This window comes from Lissotriton vulgaris, chromosome 11 (assembly GCF_964263255.1).
Source record: "Lissotriton vulgaris chromosome 11, aLisVul1.2, whole genome shotgun sequence".
In the NCBI taxonomy this organism is placed as follows: domain Eukaryota; kingdom Metazoa; phylum Chordata; class Amphibia; order Caudata; family Salamandridae; genus Lissotriton; species Lissotriton vulgaris.
In genome coordinates this window covers 819,687,404-819,703,494 of record NC_141699.1, presented here as the reverse complement: position 1 = coordinate 819,703,494, position 16,091 = coordinate 819,687,404, and the positions used below count along the sequence as shown (strand labels likewise).

Below are 16,091 nucleotides of genomic sequence, written 5' to 3'. Positions count from 1 at the left end.
CCACCTCCTGCATGTCCGGACCGGAAGCACCCCGTAACGGTTGCTGCGCCACAGAAACCACATCCAAAATGGCCTCCGCCCGCCCCACCTGAGTGACGTCAGTCCCCACCCCCGCGGAGGCAGAAGCCGAACGCCGCGTGCAACCACGTTGCCTGGAAGCACGACGGCCCCGCAAAACGGGAGCAGAGGCTGCTCTTTCCCGCAAACCCACCTCGGAAACCACCCCCTCCACAGGATGAAAACCACCTTCCCCAGCCACCTCCAACAACGAGGAATCCAAAGAAACGGCCGGATCAGAAGAACTAGCATCACTCCCCCGCCGGGCCCTAGAACCCGCCCGCCGAGTCCTGGGACGACCCCGCTCACTTACCCCATCCTGCCTCCGACGTTTCGGGGAGTAACATGCTGCCACCACAGCCGACACCCTCGCAGAGGCCTCCCGCTGAGGGCGTGGGGTCTCAGTCTGACCCCGGTCGCCAATGACCAGGTCCAAACGCCCCGCCTCGCTAAGTAGGCGAATAGCCTCCAACACTCGGTAATCCTCACCAGACATGACCACGAATCAGAAAGCACAAGGAAACAAGACAAAAAATTCTAAGCTCAACCGGCCACCAGGTCACCAAGCCTAAAATGGTGCCCGGAGCGAGGAGCCCCGCCCATTTATAGGGGAGCGCACAATACAACTAAAACCAGCCCAAAAACGCCCAAAAAGAACCTGCTAGAAGAAATACCCCCACCCAGATCTCCCAAACCGCCCGGGGGAGGAGACCTCCCGGGGGTCGGCTGCCCTCCCCCAAGCCCCCCATATTGTGGAAGTCCCACGTGAAGACCAGAGATGCTTTTTAATTATTAGAACACTAAGGAGACATTAAGTTTCTTCTCGCACCTATGGGAATAAAGGCAGAGTGTGTTTGAGAATCGTCATTTAAAACAGCGTTTGATCACAATGTTGACCTGCCGAAAAGGAAATGCAGGTGGGGAGAGGCCCATGTTGTCTGGCCACTTACTCAAATTCCTGTCCTAATGCCCCAGGCATCAATTTGGGTTTTGTCCCTAGGATATTAAAAACATGGACTACAGACAATTTTGCACTGAAAATGGGCACATGCCGAATTCAGAGTTTCTGTTTGAATTTTCTCCATCAATTCCAAATATTATATAAGCATGGTTTACATAAGTAAACATTTGAAGTTGAAATTAATCAATCAGGGGGACAGAACGCTGTACATAAACTTTGGAGTTGGAGCTAAGGATGACCCCTGTGGTTGCTTGAGGTCAGTTGAAGAGACAAGGAAGACATTTATGTCAGTGTAATACAATGCAATTTGTCCAGCTAGTAGGAGCAGATTCGGCCATTCACCATTCTTCAAATGCCAAGTTGGAAAAAATGGCAGACTAGTCCCCTGTGTCTAACTCATCACATCAAACATTTGAGTAGGATGATAGTACAGACACCTTTCCTTCCTCTTGACTATGGTTGTTGACCATTGTAACTATAACATCATGTGTGCTCCTGTTCGGCTTAAACCTGGCCTAGCAGCAGAGACCTTTTAAGGCATGGGCAAAGTGAGCTCTAGCCTAGGGTCCCAGCCTTTCACGGGGCTCCCTGATAGAACCTGCATTGTTCTGCAGAAAGTCTTTCCCTAATAATTCTTAAACAGGTTGTTTTAAATAACATTTCCCTTTAATTTATTTTTTATTGTGGATAATATGTGTCTATTACAGATATTTTGCAGTGAAATGTTGTGTATATATTTCATGCAACATCCATAAAAAAGTTTTTTTCAGATCAAAACAGGACCTCACATATGAGAAATGGAAGGATGTCAGAGTGATTATTTGAAGTAATATTAGTGAGCTGCTGCTGCATTGCAATACTGAAAACACAAGTCGCTATTCCTGAATATTAGATGTAAAAACCTTTAAAATTTGGAGGAGTGTGCCTGTGTGCCATAAGTTACCTGACAAGAGAGCTGAAAATGAATCATAAATTCAAAGCTGCAAAATACATTTGGCCTAGGGCCCCCAAAATCCGTGAAAAGACCCTTCCTAGCAGTGGTTCAAGATGGCATTGAATGCTGGAAAAGTGGATGTTTACAAAAAGTTGCTGTAATAACCTCTGGGACTTGTTTAAGCACCTTCCCAGGACCAGAATTTGCAAGAAAACCTAACTGTTAATAAGGCTACGTTTGTGAGAGGGGCAGTGTGCAGTCAAACACAGCAGGTTATCGCACGGCTTTCCTCAGTGAGTCTTTTATGCTAGAATCAATTTTAACTGTTAGACGTTGTTCTTCTCAGTTATGCCCAAGCAAAGAGTAGTGTAAGACGTAACAGAGCCAGCTCCCAGAAGGTTTAGAACATAGAAGATGTTGCTATCAAGTGGTGATAATGATCATCTGTGACCTAGGGTCCCTCACCTTGGAAATAAGGTGAAATCTTGTTGAAGATGGCTTACCACTAATACAGTACTAAAAAATGTATGTTGAATTTAGTTTAGGCGGGGCGGGTGGGTAGACTGAGCATCTCTGATATGTCTCTGCTTGTAATGTATGTTTGAAGGTCGTTCTGGCTGATAGGTGGGAGTAATGTAGTGATCACAAGGAAAGCAGTAATATATGAGAATTTATGCGCCCTACTGCTAATCCAGTGGATGCATTTAGGGTGGGTCTTCATGAGGGCAGCGTTGATGAGGGGTAGTCAGCTAGCCGAATACCCCTTATTGACGTTCTCATAGGAGAAATGGTTTTGCAGGATTAGAGCCATGTGAACTTCTTTAAGTTTCTACTTCCAGGAGTATTGATTGTTTGACGATCGTGCAGCTTCTACTGTGTGCCCCATGTGGCTTTTCAGGCACGAGAAGCCAGCACAATAAGGTCCAGTGACTTGGCTATGAGTAGATCATGGGAGAGCCCCCAATTCTTGAAACTACTTTTGCCAGTCTCTGGATTTCAGGAGTAATATTCTAATACTGAACTGTGGTGTACTACTAGAAGAGTCACCCAGCTAGAGTCATGTGCAAGGTATTCTTCTGGTCATTTTTCCTATATTAGATTGGGGCATTGTTGTTCAAGGTAGGTGAACCATTTGAACCAAATAAAATAACATGTTGTTTACAGATCAGTGACCCGAAACCACAGCCTGCCAAAACCTAAACAAATGTTCCAATCACTAGATTATACTTCTTGGCAATCATAATGCATCAATCAAATGCAAGCGACGTGTGGTCATGGGATTTTGGTGGGATGGTGAAAACTCAGGCGTTATTAAATTTGTAAACCATGGAGATGCTAAATGGTTACCCAGATACCACTTCTTATCAGTTCAATGTGAATGGCTTAATGGGAGGGAAACCACGTGTTCTGCATTAAAAAATGATATGTTGCATGCATCATTAGTCTTCAACTAAGTTGTTCTTCTTACGGTTGCAGGGACCTCTTGAGGATAGGCGTGACATTGGCAGGACACCAGAAGAAGATCCTGAACAGCGTTCAATCCATGAGGGTGCAAATCAGCCAGTCGCCCACTTCCATAGCATGAGATCAGGGCTGGGGGAAGGGATGGGGAGAAACACAGGGGTGGGGCTGGGAGGGGAGCAGGGTCTTTGGGAGGTGAAGACTGGCCAAGCCTTGAAACTCCGCAGCTGGTGAGGCTTGAAGTCTGAGGTGGACGCTGCACAGAAACCTCGGTCTATCACCGACAAAGCAGCCTTACTGATGCCGCAGGGAAAATCCAACACAAGCAAATCTATAAATGTATACAAATAATGTATTTTAATAGACAATGTGAAAGCCAAACAATGTGTTGGAAAAGACGACAGCGAAGTCGGAGACCCTGCTCTGGGACAGTTAAATCCCTAAAGTGAATTTCCACCCTAACATCAAAAATAACACAGTCAGGGAGTGAACAACCTGGAGTGATGGAATGTAAAACGTCAACACCAACTGATCGACCAACCCTGTTGTTCATCACACTTCATTTGCTTCCATGGTGGCCCAAGGATGCCCATTCTGTCCGATTACCAAAGGACTTTTGCTTCTGTCATGGCTGCATTGAGGGGGCGGGAGGGTCAGATCCATTCACTTCCATCGTTTTACAAATCTTCATATTGAAGATGGGGTTGTAATTAAAATAAGATTTTTTTTCTTTTTTCACTTGCATTTTTTTTGCAAAAAGGGAAAAAAGACTTGGGGAGGAGGGTAAGGGAAAGACAACGTTAAGAGACCTGCTAATCTGTCTCCATGTGCGTCTGTCTCGTTTTGGTTTGAAAGCAAAATGTGAATTTACCGCCAGTCAGTGTATCAGGTCGAACAGAGAAAAGTGCAGGTTGGTGTTTGTTAGCAAGGCCATGGGAGCTTTTAGCCAAATGGATATCTCACAACTGACCAGAGTACAAGAATGAAACTTACAAAAATCATTGACATCAGCGGTGCAAGCCAAGTGGAGGCTGGGATGGCAGATGTTTTTTTGTAACCTTTGCCCAACCTGTGAACTGCATGGGCATATGGAGGAGCAGTAGGTTTGGAGATTGATACTTGGCTGAGTTCGTTTGGAGTCCTCCTTCATTGAAAAAGCCCACCACAAAGGCATTCAGTCCAGAGCTCTGGCTTTTCATCCTGCCATCGTCATGCAGACTGCAGTTTTTTTAAGTTGGAATCTCCATTGATGCTTCATGACTCAAAAGGTAGGTGAAGTGGAATATATTCTCTCCATATATTGATACAGTTTTCCAATTACTGCTACAATGTGCCCTACTTGTGTTTGAATGCAATCTTATGTTATCCTACAATAATGTATAGGCGGTTGTGCCCCATGGCTGTTTTGGTGTTAAGGGCCTCATTACGATGTCGGCCTGAAGCAGTCTGGAACTGCTCAACCATAGGTCGGCGGTCTGGATCTGCCCGACCTAGGTCGGCTGTTCCGACCTCACAATTTGGGGGAAACATCCATTTTGCTATGGCAGCTTGTACGGTGGGTGAAAGTGGCCTGCAACACAAGCATCCATAGCAAAATGGATGTTTAGAAATAAAGCTGCAGCGTGAGGCAGGGATGTGCCCCCAAGTCACTTTCCACCTGCCTTTTTATGGCCATCATAATCCTGATGGCGGAGCCAAGCCAGGCTCCACTTTCGTTAGGGGATTATGGTGCCTTCCAATGCACCTACGGGCTCAACATCGGAATCCCCGCAGGTTTTAACTCTGACTGTCATCATTGTTATATGGCGTTCAGACTGAAACCTACCATGTCAGGTTCAAAGCCTGTGACCGCTGGTCGGAGGCTTTCCCCCCGACATCATAATTAGGCCCTAAATAGTTATTGGAGAAGAACTGCTGACCCCAAGTAACATAAACTTAATAGAGGGAACTGGGCCAGTTAACCCAAGTACTGAGAGTCCTTGGTAAGAAGCCAAGTTTTCGAGGCTTTCATGAATATATATGGTGACATTTAGCATCGGATTGACAGGGCAGGTAGTCGGTCATTGCCCGAGGGGACTGAGGCAAAGGCTAGCTAGTGGGCTGTTGTTTTTCAGCTGTAGATAAAATCACATTTGCCTAGGCTGGCTTAGCCACCTTTGCTTGACCCTAGAGTGTGCTGCAGCCTTAGATGAAAGAACAAAGCCCATTATAGCTAACTACAGAATAATGTCTGGCTCATTGTCTCTGCAGTGGTACAATGAGTTAAACTGAGCAGGCACAGCATTTGGTGCGTCCCCTACAATCTTGAGTTTCTCAGCGTGACGGTGAGGCTACTTAGAGTGGATGTGCTATTTTTGAACGTCACCGCTAGCAGTAATGTTACCTGGGGCTGGGTTGAAAGGGGCCTGTACAGGGAGGCAGATTGCATGTGGTGGCCATCCAAGAGGCTCTACTTTTGTCTCCAGCAGCAGACAGACGAGCCCAGGCGCCTGTAGCCACCTTGTTATCGTAAATACTGCGAGGGGACTCCTGTTCACCATTGAATACATTTTTTTTAAAAAACAATGTAAACAACAAAAATGAACAAACAAAAAATACCTTTTTGACAATACCAAAAAAAAAACCACTACTATGAAAAATGTTTATTCAGGGCCAAAATGAAAAAGGGGAGGGAGAATAGTCATGGCAGGACAGTAACACAATGAATTGAGCAAGTAAAGCATTGTGGAGAGAGACAAAGGGAGAAGTGAGACAGTAGAGTGGAGAAGAATGAAATAAATATGGAAAAACGAAATCAAGTGAGAAAGAAAGGAAAGGTAGAGGAGCGAGGATAAGAGTGCTGGAGATACAGATGGAAGGAATGAGGAGGAATATATTTGGGACAAGAAGTGATGGAAGACAGTGTAGAGAAGGGTGGGAATTATTAAAGATAGAGTAAAAGCGGGAAAGGGGAAGGGTAAAATAGGGAGACAGACAAGTGAATGAGGATGTGGCATAATGGCCAGAGCTGCCAACTTGGAAACCAGGCTTGAGTCTCCGCGTTGGCTCAACATACTGAGATTTGTAGACAAATTACCTAATCTCCCTGTGCCTAAGAAACAAAATGAATGTGTCTGTGTAAAGCGCTCCAATACCATTGGGTAGAGTTTGCACTTTATAAAACTAAAACAAAATAGTGAATGACAAAAGAAATGATGGAGCAGAAGGCAGAAGAGGATGTAAAACAATTACTGATTTATGAGAAAAATGAAAGGATGATTACTACTACAAGCATATGCACTATCCTAATTCTCTCCCTCAGTCTAGGGCTTAGATTGGAGGTTGTTGGCACTCCTGGATGTTGTGCTAAATATAGATTTCAATCCACTAGTGGAATTTCCTTCATCAAAGGGATGGAATGGTAAAGGAAATTGCACCTGTGGATTCTCCTTTGATTTAAATAATGCCTCTAAGCACAGGAGGACTTTCCATTACTGCTTGCAGCAATGCAATTTAGGGAACACATAAGAATATAACTTTAGGTGTAGTACAAAGAAATTCAAGGGGCACAGGGACGTGAAAGAGACTGACGCAATAGAGGAAGACAGGAGAAAAGGGAAAGGTTTGTAATACTAAAAAAATAAAATAAAAGAAAGAATAGATACAAAATGACAGTAATAAGTGTATGAGACATATACAAATATCTGCAGAAAGAGCCCCCAGGGGAGACAGACGTGGAAAAGAGGGGTATTTGTAGACAGAGATAAAGATAGGAAAATTGGGGAAATATGAGAGACTGAGTGAAGCTCATAGGTACAATGAGAGACACCTCGGAAAGAGAAAGAAGGAGCGTATGGAAGAAAAAGGAAGAACTAGAGAGGGGCAAAAGTGATAGGGAGAATGAGAGAGGCGCACTGAAGGGAGTGACCCTTAGAGCCACCCAGGTACAACCTCCTACTTGCCCTCTACCAAATGAAGAGTCGGTCAGACAGTAGAGCATGCAAACAGTTGTTTATTAGCAATACTCTGCAGAGGAGTCCAATCTGAGCTGCACCCTAAGATGTCTGCCCAGGGACTGACCCCCCCAACAGTCTGCAACGCATAACCATTCCTCCCAAGAACTTCCAACCATGCCTCAGTGGAAAGTTACCGGCTTAGACCGAATGTGAACAAAGGAGGCACAGAAGGATGGGCTACCACCTGCTGAATGGGTACACACTAACATAGTCTCAAGGTTGCCATGCTGGGTCTCAGCGTCTCCAAACGTGGGAGCAGAGCTACACACACAGATAGGTATGCAAGGGCAGAATGGCCTATTCATTAGTAAGTCAGTAGGCAACCTTGAGCAGAAACGGTTTTATAATAAAATACAGTGTTCGGCTGAGGCAAGCAAGACGAGTAATGGGGCCTAGTTCAGACACAGCTTAATAGGGTTTGTGAAATACAAAATGGAGTCACACTCAGTAACTGAAGCTCGCACATAACAGGGATAACTCAGAGGGTTGCATAACATGAATACGAATGGTGTCTAATTTAGCTGCACACTGCTAACCTACTATAACATGGAACAAGTGTATAACAAGAATGGGGTTTTCAAACCTAAAAGCACAGAGCAAGTAAGAAAGGGGTAAGAGACAGAGAAAAGGGCATTTGGAGTGCATTCCAGCAGCTTTTTCAGATTCAAATCAAGTCTCTACCCATAGTACAAAAGACATCATGTACAAAGTTGTTTACAATCCCAAAAGACATTGCTTGCAGAAAGACTCCTGATTGACAACCAAAAGAGGAAGACGCCTGGTTCCTTGAGGGTGAACAGAAGTCTCCAGACACAAAGTATTTGCTTGGTTTTCAGACTCATGGCCTGATATAATACAGGATATTCAGGAGCCTTTGTGGGGGGAGCACAGACTAAGACACCAATAGTTTACTAGCATATTCATCCACCCAAAGTAGAAAAATGTATAAGCCTGATGATCAGGCAAGGAGACCTGTGGGTGAGTTGCAGCGGAATAATGGTGTGCCCAGTGGTGTGTCTAGTATTGGCCAAAGCTACTGACCCAACGAATTTAGAAAGCTTAATTTATCAGAGATTACTCCCAAGTTTACTCTTGATACTAAGCAATGCTACATGAATGGTCATTATCCACAAATGTGGGCCACTTTTACTTTCTGAACCTGGGCCTACTTTTTTTCCCCGTCCAACCCTGGTGGCATTAACAGATTTTTTCCAAAAGTATATCTGGCCCCTGGACTACCCACCCATATAGACATCTGCATCACCTGCGGATACAGTGTAAACATTAAACAAAATATGGTATTTAACCTTTGAATAGTCTGATTGGGGCATAAATGCAAAAAACACCAAGCCCTGCAACTTAATGAGTATTCTTCTGTATTCTGTGACTTAATATTCCATAATTTATACTTTACTTTAGTGTTCCTATAATATTTGCTTTGGACTTGTACGGTAGGGTATATATTGGTTTATCAGCCCTTTTTTTTACACATACAATAATATTTCTAACATTAACAAATGTTTTATATAGAGACTCATGGACAGTTTATTTTGGCCGACTTCATGCTCTGGGAGTTATGACACGTCACGGAGACTGTGACATCACTTCTGGGGTTTAAAATCAGACCCAGGATGCCCCTCACATGCCTATTTATAGGATATGTAATATGTTCCAAAACCAAAACACAAATTGCATTGCAATAAGCTAAAAAAATAAGTTGCGGAATGCATTAAAGAAATTCTAGGGAATCACAATAAACACTGCACATTTTTCAATTAAAAATGAAGCTGTAGCTAAATTACTGACAATACCATTGTTTTGTATAACTGCTGTTACCATACATTTTGCAATTATGGCTTTTGCGATAAATATCTAAAGGTCAAATTTGCCGGATTTTTGTTTTTGGGGGGGTGGGTGGGGAGCATTCTCGGTAAAACGTTATAAATAAATAAATCAATTAATTTGACTGAAACATGCAGATTTTGGTGCTGTAGGCAATTGGAGCAGTATTAAACTTGTAAAGATGCGCTGTAAAGAAGTGTTTCACATTATGGAAGATTGCTCACTGCAGGCATTTTCCATGGTAAGATCAGGGAAATCCACAGAAAAAATCAGTCCACATACCATAAAACAGGCCTGCAAACCACCCAAAAATGAACCACACACTGATCTGTCACATAATCCGTCAGTATTTTGTCACTGCCGGATTGCTCAATAGGCGTATCCGGTCCTGCCTCTTTGACGAATGCATGCCCTTTGTCATGGTCCAACAAAACATATTTTAAAACCAGCATCATTATTGATGAAACAGCCTGAACAGGGCAGAGCACTAAAGTGAATTTGGGCTCTGTAGTGTCATTCAGCTGACAGTTTTTCTATTATAGTCTTTTGAAAGATGTGAGAGAAAGTGGGCACTCATTGCCCACCATAGCACTTCCACTGAGATGGGTGTAGGCTTCAGCGGAGAAGTGTGGCTCACTGGTTAGAGGAGGCAGACCTGGAAGCAGAGGTCAGCCCGGGACCAGGGTTCAATTCCCGGCTCGGCGGGGTCTTGACTCCTAAAATGTCTATGGACTTGACAATTTTCGCTCCGGTGCCTACTCGATTCATGGGTTCACACTCTGCGACTCTGGGCAATAGCTTGCTTAATCTCCACAACGGCCCCTCGCGGCGGGATGCCTGGCTTTCACCTTGCGGATACCCTGCTGGGGTTATCTCACAGGGGAATACCAGGACGGGTTCCCTAAGCAAGCGCTTAGAAACCAGTCGGTGATTTGCGCTATATAAATTCCTGTACATTTACATTTTACATTCAGCGGCCCCATTTGCTTTCGTAAGTAAATTCTCCTACTGTCAGCACTAATGAAGCACCTAATGCCCTTAGGACAGTGGTCTTCAAACTTTTTAATGATGTGCCCCCCCAACAAAAAAATCCTCGAACCACCTCAATTTTTTCACAATTATTTTGCTAAACTTGTAATGTTTACATTTGCCTAAACATATTTAAACATTGCAGTTAAGCTCTATTTTTGCTCATACTCCCAGTCAGCATATAAATGACAAACATTGTTAGTGATGGCCCATCACAAGGTGGCTCAAAACTCGAAACAAAGCATGATGGCCAGAGACTGTCGCCCCCCGAGATCACTTAAGGCCCACCCAGGTGGGCCTGCCCCCCAGTTTGAAGACCTCTGCCTTGGGGTCTTTTAGTGTCTCACTTCACCTGGCATCATTCTCACTACAAGGGTGTCTATGGTGTACCTCAACACTGTAGTTGCATGAAGCAATGACCATCTTGCTCACTCAGATCTTTTCCTAAGTCTTCCTATTTGGTCATTTCATAGGTCTGTCCATCTATAAGTATATCCATGTGTCTTGTCTTTCCAGATGTAAGTTTAACTATTTGTGTGTCGAACCATCTAATGATCCATCCAGCTAGCTGCTTTTCTCTATTATGTCTCCAGTATGTATCCGTCTCTCTCCATGAAGCTGTCTTCCTGCTGTCATTGTGTTTATATTTTGCTCTCCATCAATCTATGCATTCCTCCATCAATCCATCTACCCATCGATCCAGCATTATCTCTCAACGTTTATCTCTCCATCATCCCAGTCTTCCATCTGTCCATCTGTTTGCCTGCTGTCATGTCCACGCAATGATCCGCTTGTCTGTTGAGCCATTTGTCTTCTTATTTGTGTGTTTTTTTCCTGTCCGAGTCTCTACCACTGTCTCTGGCAGTCTTTCACTGTTAGACCTTGCATGTCGCATGTAAGTCTCTCCTGCCATTGGACACACAACCAAGCACATTTTGTGAATAAAGGGAGATTCTTATTTCTTGCACAAAACAATACATTCAGAGCAGATGAGCTAAGTTGTTACTGAGACCCAGTAAAAGCACTGGCAACAAAACCTGTTGACTTTGCCTCTGCAATTTTTTATAGTACCCATGAATGTCCATACATCCATGGTGGTCATCTTTGAATGGGTTTCTTCAAGTAATACAAACGGATTTCTTTGTGACCACTGTGTACCGGTGCACATGCACATTTGAGGGTGGCCATCTTCTAGTGGGTAAACTCCCATTTTAAAAGGGATTCTGCAGATAGCGTGGTGTACCCAAAAAAAGTTAGAGAGAGCCATGAAAAGAGCCAACAAGCAAGGAGAATCAGGAAAGCAATAGAGAGGATTGGGGGTGAGGTTGTAGACGTGGTACTTTAAAACATCATTTACGATTGGAAAGGACAGGGAAGCAGAGGACATGCAGAGGGATTGGGGGAAGCAACTCCAAGAGCAATTGGGGCATGGGCAATGTGAATGGGGAAGAAGCACCCAGAGGATAAAGCAAATACACAGGCACTCCCACTATGTGCTTAAAGGAAAAGAAACACATAGTTTCTAAAATGCAAGCAACACTAGCTATGGAAGGGTAAAGTCAACCTATCAGAATGCTGAGAAACTAAAATTGCCCTTGGTTGAGATATCCAAAAGCATATTGAGGGAAGCCATAAATTCAAGAAGAGACAACTAAGATAGACAGCAAAACCATTCAATTTCGTGCCATTGCTTCATGCAGGAGACCAACTGGGTTAACATTGGGAAAAAAGAGCCAACTGCCAAATTTGTGCCATTCTAGTGTCCTGGCTGTAGCAACAAATGGAGAGGGCTTATCCTTGGTCACAGCATTCCTTGATCTTTGCTAATGTGCATGTGTTTTCTAGCCATTAAATATCACTCCCTACAAAGTATGTATGGTCAGAACGATACCATTCCATTTACATTTGAAACAGCAATGGTCTCTGTTAACCAAACTAAACTATACTGGCTTTTTGGGAAGTTTACCATTAGTCACGCTGCAAGAGGGCAACATCAAGAACAACCCTTCAGCATGTTGCCTCTCAGTTCTCTCAAGGCAAGGAGTACAAGGCTTCTCAAGGAGCTAGTGTGGGGGTGGGATCCCTCAGAGCGCCAACGTTATGGAACAGACACTATCATTACTGTCCAGCCTAATGCTTATTTTTGTGAAAAAAAGAAGTAATTCCAAGCACACGAAAATGTAATACTACACATAGAAATAACAAAGGCAGAAGCTTATGAACATGTACTATGGAGATAAGTACACAGAAACTAACAATGTTTAAGGTAAGTACAGGCTCACTATGAAATGAGAAAGCAGCTTCCCTGATTTTATGACTTGTAGGGCGGGCCTTACAAATATCGCTGCACTGAGTCTTTCTGTTATGACATTAGCCCAACCCACTTTAGTTTAATGTGTGAGGCATTCATCATTTGTCAGAGTTCAGCAGTTTCTGGCTTTACCTGCGATAAGTGCATGTCCATGGTCCTTCTGCTACATGTCACGGAAAACCCCCTCTCTCCAATTCTCTCAATGTATCCTTGCAATAGTCGGCAGCTCCTGGGGCCACTTTCAAACTAAACTGGGATTCTACTGATGTGTGGGTGCACTGTGCGGAGACCTTGCAGGTGGTAGGGTCATCATTAAGCAATTTAACGATTGGCAGTGATGTTTTCTGAGGGCGTTGAAGTGGTCGCTTGTAGTTGTTGGTGTTTCAGGTCATATTCGGTCTTAACTGTGGGTGTCTCAGATCTCAGCTGCTCATAGCTGCAGGTTCTACAGGTGGTAGTCTCTTGTTAATGCAAAACACTTGGGAGGATTGTCACAGGATCAGTCTCCTCTTGCAGCATGAACTAGTGAATTGAGGTTAGGGTTGGGACGGCTAGTAGACTGAACAAATCTCATATCAGTGACTATTCTCTCCATGCATTGCAGGACACAATGGTTCACCAAGGCATTTAGTCTCAATTGAAAAACAGTTTGTCCTAATGCATTTAAAAACAAAACAATTATCAATTCACCTAGGCAAGGAAAAACAGGCAGATAAACAATGCAGAATTGCAATGAATTTATTCATTGCACATTTTCAATATTTCATGCTTTCTTTAGGGGCATAGCAACGATCCAGTGCTCACATTTGAATGAAGAGGCATGCTGTGATAAGTGAGTGACAGAAAAAGTGATTACATAAAAAAAGACATATGACTCCTTGAGTATTTTTTGGTAAATCACTCTTTGAGTTAATTTACACAGTGCAATAGGAATCTGTATGAATCAACTTAAGTATATCTATACAGACTCCCATTCCATGGTATAAATTAACCTAAGGTGTCACATTTCTTTTGTTTTGTATGTGCACTTTTTCTATTACTGCTGTGGCATAAATCAGTAGACACCTGAATACATATACTATATTCCAGGCAGTTGAATGAATCAGACATTTAAGGATTGTTGAGTCTCAAGAGAGAGAGAAAGGAGACGTTGCCTGCAAAGCAGAACAGGGGTAAACCTCTGACTAACCAATATCAGCTTCACACAGTTAAAACATGAAATTAAGTCTACAGGGATACTTCCACAGGTTATCACTAAGCAAGAACCAATCAAAGATCAGTTTGCCCTCTTTACTTGGCCTAGGCCTCCTTCTCACGGATGATACAATGCTTGATTCTTCATCATGGTAGCTGTCACAATATCTTCCAAAAGAGTATCCACCTCCTCTGCCTCCCATGCCCATGCTGAAAATCATTGTCCAGCCAATTGATTACAAAAAAACATGACCTTCACAAGCTAACAGAAACGTATTTTTTAATAAGAACATGGTGACTCTGGTGCCAGAATTAGAAAGAATGTCACGCACATCAAGCAAAAATACAGCATGGACTTTAAAACGGAGTCAGGCGCCTGGGCCCACTCATGACAAGGTTTGTGATGCATATATCCCACTAAAGCTAAATCAAAAACATATAACTCACTTGTTGAACTAAATCTAACTGTATATTAACGTGCACCCACTCATATACCTCCCATAAACTGCAGATATGCATAAAATTAGCTACCGTATTTTCTGGCGTATAAGACGACTTTTCAACCCTTGAAAATCTTTTCAAAAGTTGGGTGTCGTCTTATACGCTGGGGTCATTTTATAAGCAAGCGAATATAGCCCAAAACCTATATTTTAAAAGGAAAAGTAGGGGGTCGTCTTATACGCCCAGTCGTCTTATACGCCAGAAAATACGGTATTACTGTGATACTTCGTACACTAACCTCAACCCAGCACATTGGACAAATCTCTACACACACTTTCATTATGGCCCATGCGTCACCTAGGCAGTGGTTATAGTACACAACAGCACTCATCTCCCAAAAACACCACTCACACATACACTCATCTTCATCCACCAGGCAGTGGCCATGCCAATAGGTCTAAAACAGTGATACTCAAAGTATGGCCCGCTGGCCACTTAAGGCCCTCCAGACCTTTACATGGTCAACAGCAGCACTGGACTGCAGTTTACTCGACTCAACGCTGACATTAAAAATATGTTAAATAAATAGACAAACGTGTATTTAAATGTTACTTCAAGTTAAAGAACGGAAGTAACTAAGGTATCTTGCACCGCTTAACTTTAGAAATGCCTTCATTTTTAAAGGCATATTGCAGCATAAGTGCAAAAGTATTATAACGTCTCTTCAAAATTCTAAAAGTTTATTTTATTAACGTGTAAAATAGTTTCACCTTAATACATCAGAATATATATCAGTGCATTTCAGAGTATTTTATTTTGAGAGGGATAGTTTTCAAACATTAATTTAGAGACATTCATCCTTCCACTATACCCCCCACCCCCACCCTGACAACAATGCCAATGGTGAACTAAGAGGTAAATCACTTGGTATGTTCACTCTTTGGGTGGTCTGTGTTCCTATTATACATGAACAAAATCATAGTTAAATAAATCAAACACTGAAGAAGGTTTTGTAAAGCACCTGCCCTGAAGTCATGTAATTCAAGGTTCCTTTATATGTGATTATGAAGAAAAAAGAGGGAATTTGAAATAAAAGAAATTGACTAGGATCACACAATTTGGTTAACTGAAGAAGTTCGGATCAATTCCAGGTTTTCTGGTTTCACGTTGTGCAGTTTAGCCACCAGATGTGAATCCTCACTCAGTCCCACCCTCTTCAACGTTTCCATGAGTCCACTCGCCTCCATCACGCGTCAACACAACCTTAACATCATCTCTTACGCCGACGACACCCAGTTAATCCTTTCCCTCACCAAAGACCCTAACACTGCCAAAACCAATCTTCACGAGGGCATGAAAGAAGTAGCCGAATGGATGAAACATAGCCGCCTAAAACTCAACTCAGACAAAATGGAGGTGCTCACCCTAGGATCCTCCCCCTCTGCCTGGGACGACTCCTGGTGGCCTTCCGCTCTGGGCACAGCTCCCGCACCCACAGACCATGCACGTAACCTTGGCTTCATCCTAGACTCCTCTCTCTCGATGTCCAGACAAGTCAATGCAGTCTCATCCTCCTGCTTCAACGTACTTCGCATTCTCAAAAAGATCTTCCGTTGGATCCCCTTCGAGACAAGAAAGACTGTCACCCACACACTGGTCACGAGTCGACTGGATTATGGGAACACACTATACGCCGGAATCATAGCAAAATTACAGAAAAAACTCCAACGCTTCCAAAACGCACCAGCGAGACTCATATTAGACATCCCTCGCCAAGATCACATCACCGGACACCTAAAAGACCTCCACTGGCTTCCCGTCAACAAAAGAATTACATTCCGCCTTCTCACCCACGCACACAAAGCC

General features: G+C 43.4%; 1 protein-coding gene across 1 annotated transcript in view; it reads left to right on the top strand.

Moving 5' to 3' along the window:
* EPHB1 (EPH receptor B1) overlaps window positions 1–16,091 on the top strand; it is an 865,486-nt gene that overhangs the window by 771,504 nt on the left and 77,891 nt on the right. Inside the window, exon 16 of the mRNA XM_086943930.1 lies at window positions 3,429–4,681. Coding sequence (XP_086800056.1) covers window positions 3,429–3,537 — 109 coding nt within the window. The 3' untranslated portion in view covers window positions 3,538–4,681. The remainder of the gene's footprint in view (window positions 1–3,428; window positions 4,682–16,091) is intronic.